Raw genomic sequence first — 17704 nt, 5'->3', positions numbered from 1 at the left:
GAAAAGAAGAAAAAAATTGGATAAAATGAAAACCACCATCTGGAAAGGCCTTACTAAACAATACTGCGGCAAAAGCAGATGCTGAAGAGGAATAAAAAAAAACAGTCCAGACTAAATGAAATATGTACTTTCAGGATAATTTTAATTAAGTTAATTTTTAAATAAAGTTTAATGTTAAAAACATATAAGCAAATTAATTAGAATAAATTAACCTGTATAAGTTAAAAATAATATTTGGCGGACCATGAGTCCTGTCATCTGTGAAAGCTACTTTTGTTTTTGCGTAAAACCATATTTCATCATTGTTCTATTTTTGTCAAAGTTCACTTTCACCTTTGATTCCACTTGTCCTTGATCTGTTTTTTTTTGTTCTCTAAAGCTCACCATAATATCATTAGAAAGCAGATCCTGAGGGGCATTTGAATGACTCTGTTTCTAGTCTTAAAGGATTAAGGTAGTGCGACATAAAAAGAAGAGTGCGCTCATTGAAACATCACATCATGATCCAGCAGGATTTTTGAACTCCTTTATTTGACCAGAAAAGTCAATAGGGACCAAATTCTCATGTACTATGATGACCCACAGACCCATTTGTACAGCAGGGCAACCTGTATAAATGAACAGGTTATGTCCAGAGTTCTTGTTGCTTTAATTTCAGGTGAGAAAGCCTAATACTACTCTGGAAATTCTAAAAAAGCCTTCTAGAATGTGAAACAAATGGCAGCACATGTTATTACCTACGTGAAGCCAATTCCTTTTACGGTTGCCATTAATTAACAATGACATTCCACTAAAATCAGCAGTTTTCGTGAATCAGAGGAAACCATCTGTGCACCTCTGCTAAAGTAAGCCAATGGATAGTGCCATTACTGAGTTAGGCATGACTAGGATTTCTTAATTTGGTTTACAAAGTTTAACCAAAACCAGCTATGCTGAACAGCTTGCTGTCAAAATGCCTTCCATTTATTATGTATTTGAAGGGTCTATCATTCAAACCAAAAAAAGCATGTTAAAAAAGTACTGTATCTTGTTTCTAGAACAAATTAATTGCTTATAACCAAAGAAAATATAACTTAATTTAACCACCCTACTGTGTGGGTTATCTTGTTAAGGCACCTGCAAAGCTTTTTTATTTCAGTTATATTTTAAAATGACAGCTTTGCAAATATGCTGTTCCTTGTAGCTGCCGAACCAAATGGCAGCAAAAGAAAAAAAGAAGTCATATTGATTTATTGTAATGAATAATTACAAATGACTTCCTTTTCCCATGTTTTAGTTTCCTGGCAACAATGACCTTTTGTTACCCAATTGATTAAAGGCTGTAGCAGTTGATGGTGACATTTTAGGAATTGTAATAGCTCTTTTGATTAATTTTTCTAAGTGTCTGAAAAGTTCATTAATATTTGCACTTTTAGAGATTTTTCATGTCTTCTCACTTTAATGTGGACAAAATTACAGTTCAGTGACTTAACCCTTGTATTTGGTTTTGGCTAACACTAAAAATGCTATTCTATTACTAGACGTTAACAATTAAAGTCACTTCTGTCATTTTCTTGTGTATAGTAAGAGAATTATCTCTGACAAGCAGGCAGGTTTGTTTTTTACTGGCATGTTGTGAAGAGTAATTAATTTTTGGTCCAGGACAGTACATCCTTTAAGATGTTTATATAAACAAAACAAAGCAAGCAGACTTAAAATTTAACTCTAGTATAAGCAGATTAAATTATGCAAATGATCTATACCCTTCTTTTATTTGGTCTGCAATTATTTTGTGTAATGGTAAAACATAATATATTCTATTCTTTTTTATTGCTTTCAGATAGTGTCAGAAGAATGTGATCTTTCTCCAACAAATGGCACTTTTGAACAGAAACTCAGATTCCATTGAACTTTTGCTGAAAGCGAAAAGCTTTGCCATTTAATTTTTTAGCCACATAGAAGGGGATATGAGCAAAAAATTCCCAAATGCTCTTTTAGTGGGATTGGACACACAAATAGATAAAAAATTAAGTATCTCCCATCAGACAATTTCAGAAAAGAAAAATCTGTTTGATTAACGTCTAATCCATAGACCATACGTACAAGATGACACAGACTGTTCCCACAGTGGTTCTACAAATGTGTTGCTTTGAATAGATTCAAAAGGTCAAAAATATATTAAAGACGGCAAAATATATCATCACCATATGCAAAGGAGTCTTATGATGTTTCTAATGCTATCAGCTTATATATTTCATTTTCTACGACATATTTAATATTCACTCATCATCAGAAAGCCACCTCATCATGAAAAGTGTAGCAGATATACTGGAAGCATAGGGCACAAGGTGCAACTACGCCTTGAACAGAGTGCCAGTCCACTCCAGGGCACACGGGGACAGTTTATAGACACCAATTAACTTAGCAAGCATAGTGTATGTTAGAAGGTGAAAGAAAACTGAGAAAAAACACACACGAATACAAGGAAACCATGAAAACTGCACACTAACAGTTCAGAATCAAACCCAGGAAGAAAAAGAGCTGTGATACAGTAGTGATAGCTTTCACACCATAGCCCTGCCTCATAGTTAATTAAACTATTATTATTTAATTATTTAAAGATGCTCCTCCATGCAATATCAAAGTGTAGTCCCTTTCAAAATGTCTAGAAAGTGTAATGTGCTTATACACACAAAGGTTATTGGACCCCAGACTGAAAATAAGAAAAAAGAAAGAGACACTAACTCATGTAACACTCAGATGTATGAGCGAGTCTGCTTTAAAATATTGGGGAAAAGCAAATGTACCACTTTGGAAAATAAGTGATTTATACTCATCTCAGAGCACATACGATTTAAAGGAAAATTACTGTGAAAGGTTTATACTGTAGCACCTTAATACTAGAACAATATTGCCATCACATTTTGCAGTTTAAATTCTTCTTCAACATACTGTACATAGACAACCTACCATATTAACACCTTACAGGAAATTTTACATTGTGAAACTGAATAATTAGAACCTTGTGAATATCAACTGTTTGTAACTCAAGAATGTGTTGTTGGATTTATTAGGTACATATTGTAAAATCTTTAAGAGTTTGAATACTTGCTAACATAGAAAATAGCTTCAAATTACTAGAGTGCTTCTGCATGGAAATCACTGCCTTAACAGCTTTTTCAGATACAATACTATAAGTGTACCTACATTTTAATCCAATATTAACAGCATGGTCTCCTCAAAGCAAATATATTTACAATATATAGTGGCTGAGAAATCTGGGAAATATTAGCCACAGCTGCTCTCTAACCTCTAATGATTCCAAGGACTCTCCATTCTTCAGCCATCTGTAGGAAGGCTTTGGTTTTCCACTTGCTTTGCATTCCCAGACCAAGTTATCATCGATAGGCTTGTGCACATCATGAAGTTTTTCAATCAGTTGAGGGGGGGCTGTAAAAAAGGACACACTGAAATGATAAAAGGCACTGACAGACTCATTACCATCTTGTTTCTTGTCTCACACTCCTCTATTTATGGGCCTCACAGGTCATTCTAGCCATTGTGGGACCACAAGTTATGATATTGTGTCACTGATGAAATCCAATAATTGCTGAGTACACGTTGAATTGTGATGACAATTATCACACATTTGTGAACAATCTGGAGACATTTAAACTTTTGTGGTGTGAAAACATGGTTATCTGCTCCATACGATAGAATATACTTATACTATGGTTTTAGAATTGTTTTTTAATAATATTTAAAACATTAATACTTTTGAAAATTAAGTCACGTTAAATGATATTAGACATTTAGTGTTAAGCCTTACAATCTAATGAAAAATACCTTCCAAGGTATAACTAAACTTCTTTCTCAGACTCTGAATATATCAAAAGTAGGTGCTTGTCACCATCATTTCAGACTTGTTTTCTAAACGAGAAAGAAAAATACTGACCACACTACACCCTGTAGTAAATTTGTGGTTGAGCCAGGGAGGCTCAGCTCAAATGCCCAGGCAATAAACCATTTTTAATAAAAAGTGACAATGCTGCACAAAATAAATGAAGTTTTGAGCTCAAGCTGAATGCTATTTCTGTGAAGGCTTTCTCAGTTCTTTTGTTTTATGATTTTCTTTTAATTTATTGGTAGTTCAATGTGAGTCACGAAAATTCATGGCTGAAAATGCTCTACTGTTCCCTGAAATGGAAAATGCTGTCTTATGTTTTGTTGGATTGATCTTTGTATCATGATATACCTATATAAACTAAGCCAGAAACTAGGGAACTGGTTTGTAATATAATATTTAAAGATGACTTGATATAGTTCTCAATAAAATAAAGTTTTCCATCTACTCTCTTTACAGGACAGTATCATAAATTTACATGGATTCATTGTTTTGTAGTAAATGGAGTGTAAACTAAGTTTGTAATAAAATGGGCCTCTGTCACTACAACCTAACATTTTCATAGCAAAACAGTCAGAAAACTAATTTACCAAATCTATTTTTTCTTTAAAAAGAATATTGCATTTTTCTGCTGTAATCCTAAAATCATCACTCCATGTTACATTCCTCATTTATTTGCATAACTTCAATAACATGAGAACCTTTTGAGATAGCCTTGTTGCCAGCCATAACAGAAGCCATTAATATGGTAGTTATACGTTTAGTTACTCTGTATGGAGTAACTAAAAAAAAGGCAATTTTTGTAATCCAAAAATAACACAAAAATAATATTAATAGAACAAAAATATTTTTGTGATGGTGACAGCTGTGATATGGAGTGATAGACAACACACATATACTGATTCTCTAACTCCGAGCTTGACTGTGCCAGAGAAACTCAATTAGCATTTGTCTCAGAAAGTGAGTCAAAAAACAAAGATGTTCATTGCTGGGCAAAGAGGGAACCAGAGCTTTTTCAGAGAGGTTAGGCTGAACATGCAAACCAGCAATGATCCTTTCCCTGTTTTGCACACAAACTTCGATCTAAAAAAAAATATCTTATGGAAAATAATAGGTACAAACTGGATTATTCATTCAGATGGTGATATGCTGTAATTTACACAAAGCACAATGAATAATTGCAGGAGGTTAGATGGTTAGATGTGTGGAAGTACAAATCAATGTACAGAAGAATAAGGAACAATTTTGCATAGGTATGGTAAAGAAGGGTTTTTAATTTAACGTTTAGGAAGCTCTTCATTTGTCTTTGCATTTTTTACTCTACATTGAATTGGTTATTGCTGACAGAATTGCAAAAGTCCTAAAAGTCAACCACGCAATCTGAGATTTTTTATTTATTCATTTATATCATAGAATGAAAGCCCAGAAACATCCTCACTGTGTGTTCATACTAACAGATCTGTTTATCGATAATGATTTCAGTTTCTAAATTGTATCTAGTACCTGTATGTACTGTATAGACATTACATAAAGAAGGTAAGAGAAGATACAAATATATTGCTGCTGTTTCACAGAATTAAAATTAGGTGGTATTTTCTGAGATGACTGGTACATGCAGAAATTTCCAAAAACATACAATATAGCCTTTTTTCACTGTTGTTGTATTTCACCTAAACCAGAAAAAAAAGAGCTGTTTAAACTGCAATCAACACCAAACATATAACTGTGAATGTTCAACATTTGACTTCATGTCTCTCCAATACAGCAGCAGAAAGTAATGGTGATAGGAAAGTCATGAAGTCAAATCCCAGGTGGGACACTACTGTGGTACACTTGTGAAAGGTACCTCACTCAAATTACTCCAGTAAATAATCTGCTGTCCAAATGTATCCTCCAAAGTCTTTGTTGTAAGTTTGAATTCACCCCTACTTTGGTAATCTGACTAGAAAGGATAAAAATCAGTGTACAATTTTGTACAATTCAAAACCTAACAATCAGAAAATAACAGCATGCACGAAAAAGAGGTTAAATACAGTGAAATTCCAACAACAAGTCACACTGGGGTAAAACAAATTGAATTAGTCATATACTAGAAGGTCTATTCTCATTTTTGGTAATAACTTAATGTTATGGTATACCACTTTGTGTTATAACTTTCTTATCAAATCAAAAAATCAAGCTAAAACCTGTCTTTTTAATGAAATACAAAGGAGGACCCAAATTTATCTCAGGATGACGGCATGAATCTTGCCTGTTAAGATTTATGGTGGGGGATTTTCAAATCTCATTAGCTTCCTTCTTTGGTCTTGCAAATAAAAAGCGAAGTAAAACACCGACAATAGGAATAAACAGTTCATTTTAAAGAACTGCTCTTCTTTCTTCAAAAGGTCATAGCTTATTCAATGTGTCAAACTGTTCAAGTGTTGAAGCCAAAACAACTTATCTGTGCTTCAATTCAGGTCTCGAAGGCAGGCAGACAAGTTTGGTTTGACTTCTCTTGTGAAGGAAACACTGTCAATACTGCAATGAATTTAAATTATTAAAAAGTAATATTGCTATGCTATCATGCAGATGCCATCCAGCTGTTATGTTGAAGATGATTTTCATGATACTCTAGAATGAAACACCTGATAGACATACCGTAATACAAGGTCAAGTTGGCCTTGCAAAATATCAATCATTTTACCATCTGGAAGACAGCTAAGCAATGCATAAGTACAAGCTAATTTCTCAGAGTGTGAAGCTCACCATTTATGTTAGATAAAAACATCAGGAGAGCAAGAGTTGTCAAGCTTCATGCTACATTTACCTTTTTTTGCTACAAAACATAATTTTAGTGCAGAAGCAAATTATTGACAGCTATGGATAATGGCAGAATGAGGATAATGTGACTTGTCATCACAAACAAAATTAATGTTTCTGTTATTCTTTGGTCATTATCTCTGACGTGAAATGGAAAAAAAAAAGAAATCTTTCACAAATTGTCTTACATCTGTCATTCCTGTTTTGACAGATGTATCGCCTGCAACAGATTATACTCAACAAAACACACTAACATTTCTAAGACAAGAGTCCTGCTTGTTTTAGCATGAGGAAAATGCTTTCAAATTTAATTGCCAACATATCATTGTTAAACACACATACTACAGTGAAGACAAAAAGAGACCTCACCATAGAATGTCAGCTTCCCTTTGGCAACATTCTTTCCTCTGGAGTTCTCAGCAACACACTCGTATAAACCCGCATCCTCCTGCTGAAAATATGGGATTTCCAAGACTCCGCTTGATTTGTTTAATTCCACCCTTCTGGAAAGAGGGATTCCGTCAGCTCTTCTCCAGCTAATGGTTGGAACTGGGCTAAGGGAGAGAAATGAAAGAAAACGCATCAGTAAAATGGAACATGCTGCAATTATTATTGCAACACTGCCTATATACTGTACTGCATTCATTTTTCTATTATCAGATAAAGTTTATCTTGCGGGAGGGTGCAGATTTCTTCCAAATTTCTCATTGTGTATTTATATTGAAGGAGCTTGAATGATCAATTGGTTCAAGGTGTCTTAGCCAAATAAATATATATTATAACAATAACAAGGGATAGCATAGTGCACTTACTTTCCCAGCGCAAAACATTCCAATTTCACAGTTGATCCTCTGGCAGCAGGAACAATCTCTGGAAACTGAACCTCTATCTTCGGCTCATATTCGCCCATTACTCCTGTTGCATTCAGCATGAAAACAAAACAAAGGAAACATCAGGATTTTAATTATCTTTTAAAACAGTCTGTATTGTCAAATGCTAATCTTCCGGCTCAGGTGAACTCATATGCTTTAGTAAATTACTTAATTTGCTAAAGCAACTTTGAGCTATTCCCTATTTATATACCTACAATATGTACGCACATATCAATGACAAAAGTGAAAATATTAGACAAGAGAAATGTAAATATATGCCACCATGGTGGACTGGTATTACATCTCCCATATGTATTCTACTACAAAGCTCATTTTCAATTCTAGACCAGCATGTTCTTTTCCTGCCTTGTGTCTTAAGCATCCCCTCATGTAAACTACTCCTGTCCATATTTAACGGTGCTGCCTATAATTTCATGTTGCTGAATACAATTTAGTTTGAATATCAGATTACATACATTAGTATAAATGGGCTTACTGTACTGTAACATTTCACTTGTTCTGCTTTGTGTTCCTTCTGAAAGACTGGAATCCTGTAACATGAGTCAAACAACGCACATTTTTATCCCAATACTAATGCTTGGATGTTAGAAAGACAATAGCAGGATCCAAAAAATAATTTATTGACTTCATCCATATTCCTCTGTTAGCAGCTCTTTAATAAAACTCTATCAGCTCATAGCATAAACAGCTCCCCTGGATTATAGGTTCACACACTTCACCCTGTTAGTGAAGAAACACTGTAGGCAAACAGATGGCAGAGAGAGGCAACGAGATCATTAACTTATTGCCCATTAGCACAAACCCTTATTCCTCTATATGACCAAGACCAAATTAATTTCATTTTAATCCCAAAGCATTTTTCAAGTCTTTTAAAATGGTAAAGTATCTTTATGGCTTTCAGGGTTTCACTGCCCAGATTTAGTTTTTGAAAAGGAACTAAAACATCTCTTTTCCCTCACCTGGTATTGTAAGACAACTTTTTTACCTTGGTAGTTGGGTGAATGTGGAGAACTAATTCAGATCATTATCTCAATTTTCTGATTCATATCAGCGGCTGTGAATAAGATTGGGGAGAATGGGCACATTAGCATCCCCTGACATATCTAGCAAGGAGAGTTCTATCTTATTGTGCCTTCCAGGTATCTCTCATTACGAGACACTTGCTTCTCAGTGTAACAGAAGGTACAGTATATAAACTGGTAAATGTATTTGATGTTTAAATTAACTGCAAATTGTTGTAAGATCACACCTATTTTAAAGAACTATTTCGTCCATATTTAACACTCCCATCAGTTACTAAGAGCATGTCAATAAGTATAAATTAAGCTTAATACTGAGATTGTTTAATTAAATACAGAGTGGACCAAAAAAATTGGAGCATTGTAAGTAGTCCTGTATATGGGCATTTTGTTTTGTAAAAAATAAATAACATGGCTGTAGTAGTAGAAATAACAACAATACAGATTCAGACTTGGTAGAGATTCAGATACTACTCTAATGTTTGCAAGTTAATAAAACAATGTAAATAAATGGTGGCAGTGTTAAAACCTTGTAGCCTGATCTTTTCAGATCTCAAACACTAAGAAAGCTTGGGTTTTGGTTACTGCCATAAGAGCATCCAAACCCCAATGCCCCAGTATTTGGTACAAGAGAACTGTGCCGTGAACTACTGTACACTAGGAGGTGCCATACTTCAGAAGCGACATTAAAGAATCCAGTGGTTTTGTTCCTAAGAAGAAGGTTTTTACCCAGGTGTCCTGGCTAAACTCCACTAGGCATACATAATCTGGCTTCCATACATGTATATTGTCCTCTTAATTCAACAACTGACTGTGTGGTAGAGTGCTGATAAATAATGAATGCAGTGCGACACACAAGTACTGTACAGTAGGTGCTCTATTACGGGATATAATGGAATTAAAAAGCACTATGTAAATGCATTGCAGCTAATGAGTATAGGAACCAATGTCATTTGTTGTGTTTTTAATGTTTCTCAGTATATTAAGGAATTATTATCTACATTTCACGTGTCATGATAAATCAAACTATTTATCACCAATTGCAGTTCTGCTGCTCCAGCAGATCTAAAATGCATGTACTGTAGGTTATGTATCAGAAATAGGAATAATGGGTTTGCTTGTTCCTTGACATCAACAGCATCCATAACTTTACTTTAGCACACTTTGTTCAATGATACAGTGTCACTGTAAACATTAATTTATATCCATTAAAAGAGATGGAGGAGCAACTAATAATTAGATCATTCTTGGACAGGTGACCTTTATTTGAAAGTATCGATTAGGCCAGCACAGAAGGACCACAATACATGTAACTAAGTTATCTCAATATCTTAGAGCACTGAAACAATAGCTATTAACCTTTTCTGCTATTTGTATTCATCAACAATAGTTTTGGTGGTGAACTTTAATGAAGAACAATTCCCTTTTTGTCTAACTTTCTTAAATAAAACTTAATTTCACCATAGGCAGCTTCTGTAAATTTCACAGATGTTACTCCTTTGTCCACAGAGACAAAGCCATGCAGATATATAGAGGCAGATTGTATATATTAGCTCTTTGCTTTGTATGAAATATTGTCTGTATTGTTAATAAAACAGAGTTCTCTAAATTCAGCCTGTTCTAATTATACTTCACCTTTTATTAGAAGATTCGTATCTTCTCATTTTTTGTATTTCAAACTCTTTGGGTGAAAAGAAGCATTTCTAAAGCGTTGTGGGTGCTTGGTATAGCATCTTTAACACCATTGTCTCAAGGCACTTAGCACTAAAACAAGACTTAGGTAAAAACAACAGAGAAAGGTATACCCAAATTAATATAGCAAATTAAGTATAATTAAACTAATGAATAATTAGATTTACTTTGATTAACCTTTCTGCAATCTTTTACCGATAATACAGATAACAATGAGAGTTTTACAGTTGCAATTACTAAAACTAATTAATACCACTTAAAATACTAATTAATTATAAAATGCTATATAATACTAATTAATACTACTAATAATATTAATATTAATTAGCAATAATACTACTAATACTAATAATAATACTGTGAATTATAATAGAATTTTAGTAATACAACTAAAAATATTGATAAAAACGTACTCTTGTCACGTCCAGGCTGGGAGTGGCTTGCTGCATTCCCACAAGTGCTCACCTTCCAATCCAGCCTGTGAGGACCATTTGGGGCCACCTGTCTGTGTGTCCCTCTCCCTTTCAATTTGTTCTCTAATTAATCACTACATTTGAGCCCCCAAACCCACTAATTCAGTGCTCTGACACTGAGATACCCAGAGTAGTACAATTCCCACCCTACTTCAGGAACCTGTCGTGGTGAGTTCCCGATTCTTCTAATCATTGCTTTCCTTCCAACCTCCTGATACTCCTTATTAGAAGCACTGAATTTAACTGCTATCAGCCACACCACAGCCGGCTTTCCTCTCCACCTTCTGTTCCCAAGCTACCAGTCATACTTGCTGCCCACGGTTTCCCAGTCAGTCCGCCTGCATCAACCCAAGTCTTGCGTTAAAGTTGGTCCGACTGTGGCAGTGTACTCTAGCCTATCGTGGTGTAAACATTCTTTTTGTAAACCATTTAGGACTCACCATCGGTTCGAAGCACCAGAGGGGTGGGTGGGCCTTGCACTTTGCTGTTTGTGACGGAGTTTGTCACCACACAGGTATAATTGCCCACATCTGAGGGCTCTACTTTAGCAATGTACAAGTTTCCAGTCTTCTGTGAAACAAAGCGGCGAGTATCCTGCTGCACAAATGACGGGTATTCATTGAAAATCCAGGAGTATGTCAGTTCTGCCAAAAAGAATATAAATTATTAAAGGATAAAACACACATTCACTTAAAAAATTGCTCTGTAAAAGAAGAAAAAAATAACTTTAGTCTCACTTAATCTGAAGTATAATTAAGAATGTTCAACTGTTATTTATATAACATATACTTTATAGATGGTAAAAACTGCAATAAAAGCCATTTCAGATGAACTGTTGATTAAACATATGTTAAGCTGCATACTGTATTTTTTTTTCTAGACTGCTTCAACTAATCCAAGTTGTCAAATTCATCACAGATGCCAAAGATATGGCCACACACTGAGGTGAAAATTGCCTATTTTTAAAGCAATTAACATACAGAATCCAATTTATGCTCAGGTACTCATTGCATAAAAGTAAAATTGGGAATGAGAGGAGTCAACACATACTGCAGAACTTTGTCTTCCTATTTTTGTAGTTGAATCAAACTGATTGTGCTGAAAATTATTAGTTTCTTAGTGTCATCACTGAACTCATTGTGTATCTGTCTTCAGAGCAGGTTTCACATACTGTACGGTATCAGACTGTGTATAACAGTACATGGATTGCTGTGGCTCTTACGTTTGCCATTTTAAGACAGATCTGTAACACCTTAACCTTCCACTTGTTTTTGGGTCCTATGTGCCAGACAACATTAATACAAAAATGATCCTGACATCAATGAGATTTGGATTAGAAACCAAATCCAGTAAGTGCTACCATAGTAATCGGTGTTATCTTTATTGAGCATTCAGATGTTTTTAATTGTGTTTTGTTAAAACAGATTCTCAAAGTGTAATTTAAACAAATCTCAGATGATTTGTAAACTTCAATGGATGACAATAACAGATTAACACAGGGCGCAATTTATAACTCAGAGTTACATGATAACACATAAGCATAGCTCAGTGATTTTTAATGATGTGCCAGTCCCATTACAGCAAGCAAATACATCAAGAAGCAACAAGATTATGCAACAAATGCCAGCTGCTGTTGCACACATGAATGAAGAGCACAATAAAGAAATCTCTGACTCTCTTTAAAAACGATGTGGCTTTTCCAAACATATTAACTGCAGTGTTAGGATTTTGAGATGCCCTATGTAACAAATGGGATAATAAATTTCTGCAATAGTACAAAGCTTCAGAGGAACCCATCTGTCAACTGTGTACAAAAAATACTTTGCAACATATTAAGAACAAAATCTCACAGACCAGTGGATGTTATTAAGCTGCTACCTGGTCTTTATCCCAAACATAAATGCCAACAATACCTGACTGACATATTTCCATGTCAAAATCCTTCTGACCAAACAACAGACTTTTAAATACTGACCTTTAAGATGGGTAATTTGTTTTGGTTGTTGTTATTTCAGACATTTCTCCAACTGAAATACCTTTTCACTTTGCAGTTTCACAGGCCAATAAACAAACTGAGAAACTAAAATAAGAAATGTTTCCCCAAAACTCAGGCATTTCAGATTTCAAATGAAATAATAATAATACTGTATATTTTTAACAAATGTAAGAAATAATTCTCACAATACACTATCCCAAACAATCTAACTAAATCAATGAGATACACACTGAGAAATAAATTTTTGCATGCTAAAATCAGAGGCAAATAAAATGTTTTATGATGATTTACAGTAGGCCATTGTGAAGAAGCATTGTTTACTCCACATTTATTAAATACTACTGGATTCAGTTATACGCAAGTAATCTGGGGTGGTGTAAGTGATCAATTTATATGCCTTGATAAGGTTTGATATTTAACACATATATTATATATTTACATTAAACATTAGAGATTTCTTATCATACCAAAAAATCAGCATTACATAGAGAAAAAAAAACCCTCTATTCTTTAGAGTTTGCAGAACCAAGGCAAGCCAAAGTACTTGGTTCTATCTTATTCTGTGCCCTACCATTACTGTGAGATCAACACTGGATGAGACAGCAAAACTACATGTCTCAGGAAACCAACAGCAACTTAGGAAACCCAGAACATCTAGTTTTGTCATAGATGGCTGCAGATGTCCACTTTAACATGATGTGTTACAACGCAGTTGGAAGTTTCTGTCAGCACTATATTGATTAACTGACATTTTCAAACTGCTTTTTAAACAGGCATGAAAAATTCTTAAACTGAACCTCTACAGACCTTCTTTTTCATTAGAAGGTTTTAATTGAACAAAATGTGTTAAAATTCGAATTATACAATTTGATTCAAATTAAATTTTTTTTTTGGTTCCCATGTCATTCCTGCTCTGCCTCTCTGGCCTCAATGTCATTTTAAGGTGCAGACCCTTGAATGTCTTTTAGTTTGTCTGAACAGATGGAAACTTGCAAGATTTGGTAAATAAAGTGGATAATTCTGCAATAGTGAGTACCCACACACATTGAGGCCCTCAGTGCAGTGCACTGAGGAGTTGGTTTTGAAACCTTACTGCCCCCCCATCTTCTATAATTTATTATATTATTATCCATTCCATGACATGGCTATTTTTAGCATTTTAACACTCTCATCTAATGACATGGTGAAGTATAAAAAGCAAAGTGGGCTGAGTGGTGCTTTCTTTTCTTGCAGATAATGGCTGTATCTTACTCTCTCAGAACTGTCAGCTTTAGTGCTTCTGAATTGTTCCCTGTTTTGGATTGACAGGTAGAGTATGTGTGCAGAAGAGAGATAGCATACCAACTCCTGTAACACAGGATATGGGCACTATATATTTTTTATTAATTTACAGTTTTCTGTGTAGTACTACATTTTATACAGTATATACTATACTGTATATGGAATTATATAAGGTTATACTGTATGTAAAATATTTTTAATTTAAAATACATTAAATTTATACCATAAAAAATGAGCACATTACAACTTCAACTGCAATACCTTTTTTCTTCATACTTTGTACTTTATACTTGTTGTTTTGCCACAGATGTTTCTGAGCTAAGATTGCAAATGTGAATATGACGGCATGGTGCACAGATGTGTCAAATTTATTTTCTTTTCCATAACAATTTCAGTTCTTGTGCAGTTTTCACCAAGGAATCTGCCTAGACAACAGCAAAATGAGAATGGAATGCAGATCACTGCATGCTCCAAGCCTTCCAAAAAGACATCTATAACTACCAGAAGCTCTGAACAACACCCATAGTGAACAAAGAAGAAGAGAACAAGAAGTTAACTTGATTGTGTAGTGGTAAACAGCACAATCTTACATCTTGGAAGAGCAACTCAGACTGATAACTCCAAGCACCATGTTTTTCTGGTCTTCTACTGAGGACTGCAGGACTAGTGTCAGTGGCAAAAAATAAAAACTCTCATGGATTGATGGACTATATATAGAGGGTTTGTGACACTATTGGAAAACAGAAATGGCAGTTGAAAGGACATGCAGGAAAACAACCGATCCACATTGGATAAAGGAAATTCTATCCCACATTCCAAGAGGAAAAATAAGAACAAAAAGGTGGTTTAAAAAAAAACATAAGACAAACGTAAGAACTCTACAGGAGCATTGTGAATCAAAGAGCCAGGAATCTGTGGAGGGAGCTTAGGGATGTTTTACCTCACAATGGATTGAAAATATGTGATAACAATGTAATATATTAATGAACTGTCTCAGCATCTCTTCCGCAATGAATGCACCTGTATAAGAGCTGGAAAAATAGTTTTGATGACTTCAGCCCTATGTAAAGTTTGTATGTGTTGTTAAGTACTATATTATTTAACTAGAGAAGAACTGTTTGCTTGTCAGAAGCCTTCTTTTTTGAAATGAAGAGAAAATGATATTCAGTTCCAGTGTGTAAGTCTTGGTATGGCAGCACAAAGCAATCTTTTTTTCTCACTAGTAAGACTACTTCAAGGCAGCTCCTGGAAGCTTATATAAAAGGCGACCCAGTCTTCATCTAAAATTGCCTGCTGTTAGCTTGCAAATATTTTCCACACCAAACATAAAGAAATGGCAACTTTTACTGACAAAACATATAAAATGTAAAACTTAAACTGCAAGGGTTGCAGAACAGTTTTGAGAAGACAAAAAAGTAATATTTAAAAACCAACAAGCACACTGCAAGTGATTTGTGAAAATGTAAAAATGGTGATGAAAGTACAGGCAACTAATTCTTCAGAATAAGTGTAAAACCTGCAGCTCTGTCATACTGCCAAAGTCTTTAATGAAATAGGTACCTTATCACTATCTAAGGCTGTGTTAAAATAAAAAAATGATGGATTTTTGTTGTATCTGATACTAGAATAGATTGCACTGGAGCTTGTTATATCCCTGTCCCATAAGCAATTTGTACCCATTTGTAAAAACATGTATAAAGGATGATAGTCCAGTTTTGGGAATAACTTTGCTGACTTGCGTTGCAAAGACCTTTTGTATTAAAAGCTATTTCAAACCAATCTGAAGACAGTTACCATGAATTTCTTTTAAGCTCTACTGGGAAAAGGACATGTTCCATGGAAAAAAAAAACAAGCAGTACATATTGCAGAACAAATGTTTTCTTCAGGCCAAATAGATTTTTAAATCTCCATTCCTTTTACTTGTTACTAAATGAAAAGATGACAAAGTAAAATCTCCGTTATGAGTTTCGTAAATTGCCTTTGCAAATGTTCACTGCGCTTCTTCACAAAGCCCCTTCAAGGCACTTGTAATTATTTTGGGAATATTTAGTACAGTATAATTGCATAAGCAGAGGCTTCACGACTAATAAGTTAAAAATGCTACACCTTCTAAATATGCCAATTAGTTTTCAGTGTTAGAACCAACAATTAAAATCTGCCTTTAGGTTAGTTAATAGTTCAGAATGTGATACATTCAACAGTGCCTCCAGAAACTGCATCCAACTGCATCACCAAATAATACTGTAACACAGGAAGAAGTAGTTTGAACAACGAACCATATTCTCATGAATTACATTTTGAATTTAATTATAATTTCAACTTTCAGCAAGAATAAGGCATTTTTTTCACAACTTTGCAGTCTTTTGATATTTCTAATATTTGAACAAAGGATTCACCCAAAAAATGCCTACAGTATTTTAAGGGTCATTCATATTATAATACCATCAGATTAATTTTAAATTACTGTAAATTGTTTAACAATTGTAAGTATGTGCATCTTCAATCACAGACATACTGCAGCATAAATCTGAACAAGAAGAAAACAGAATTATAGCTTATAGCCACTTTTCTTCTATGCAAGGGACACTTTTTTGTTAAAAAACCAAATGACTGGTTTACATAAAAAACAGTTATGGTGGTTGCAATTACCAACAACACACTTAACACTGGGACGGTATTCTTCAAAGAATATGAAGAATGTCAAGAATATGGTCATCTGAAATTAATAATAAAAACATTATAATTATAATTAATAATAATAATTGCTTACACTTATATAGCGCTTTTCTGGACACTCCACTCAAAGCGCTTTACAGGTAATGGGGACTCCCCTCCACCACCACCAATGTGCAGCATCCACCTGGATGATGCGACGGCAGCCATAGTGCGCCAGAACGCTCACCACACATCAGATATCAGTGGGGAGGAGAGCAGAGTAATGTAGCCAATTCATAGAGGGGGATTATTAGGAGGCCATGATTAGTAAGGGCCAATTGGAAATTTGGCCAGGACACCGGGGTTACACCCCTACTCTTTTCGAGAAGCGCCCTGGGATTTTTAATGACCACAGAGAGTCAGGACCTCGGTTTTACGTCTCATCCGAAGGACGGCGCCTGTTTACAGTATAGTGTCCCCGTCACTATACTGGGGCATTAGGACCCACATGGACTGCAGGGTGAGCACCCCCTGCTGGCCCCACTAACACCTCTTCCAGCAGCAACCTTAGTTTTTCCCAGGAGGTCTCCCATCCAGGTACTGACCAGGCTCACACCTGCTTAGCTTCAGTGGGTTGCCAGTTGTGAGTTGCAGGGTGATATGGCTGCTGATTAATATTTTTGGTTTTGTTTTGATACAGTTTGAACCGAATAATTAGCACCAGGAACAAAAAGGTTGCATACTGACTTCAAATTTTAATAACTTTAGATAGAGGAAGCATGTACCACCACATGCTGAGTACCTTTGGGGAGATCAATGATGTACCCAGACTAGATGAAGGTAAGTGATGAAGTATGATGGATAGCTAGTGGCAGGGCTTAACACGAAGCTCTCTTTAGAAAAAAACTTCAGCCTTTCAGTTCCTTGCAGGTGGTGTAAAAAATTTATAAGAAGCAAAAAAAAAATCCTAGCATTAATTCCAGTTTTAGATTCTATTTTAAAGCCCAAA

The 17704-nt window shown here is 34.9% G+C and overlaps 1 protein-coding gene across 5 annotated transcripts in view; it reads right to left on the bottom strand.

The window, feature by feature from the left end:
• The window catches only part of LOC148661897 (contactin-4-like), a 328736-nt gene that overhangs the window by 59673 nt on the left and 251359 nt on the right, over window positions 1-17704 (bottom strand). For all 5 annotated transcript variants that reach the window (XM_088636370.1, XM_088636368.1, XM_088636372.1 and 2 more), the window contains exons 6-9: window positions 11203-11406; window positions 7498-7600; window positions 7055-7239; window positions 3290-3429 (exon numbers count right to left, since the gene is read on the bottom strand). In XM_088636370.1, coding sequence (XP_088492496.1) covers window positions 3290-3429; window positions 7055-7239; window positions 7498-7600; window positions 11203-11406 — 632 coding nt within the window. The remainder of the gene's footprint in view (window positions 1-3289; window positions 3430-7054; window positions 7240-7497; window positions 7601-11202; window positions 11407-17704) is intronic.

This window comes from Lepisosteus platostomus, chromosome 6 (genome assembly GCF_059453375.1).
Source record: "Lepisosteus platostomus isolate fLepPlt1 chromosome 6, fLepPlt1.hap1, whole genome shotgun sequence".
Classification (NCBI taxonomy): domain Eukaryota; kingdom Metazoa; phylum Chordata; class Actinopteri; order Semionotiformes; family Lepisosteidae; genus Lepisosteus; species Lepisosteus platostomus.
This window is presented reverse-complemented; position numbering and strand designations above follow the sequence as displayed.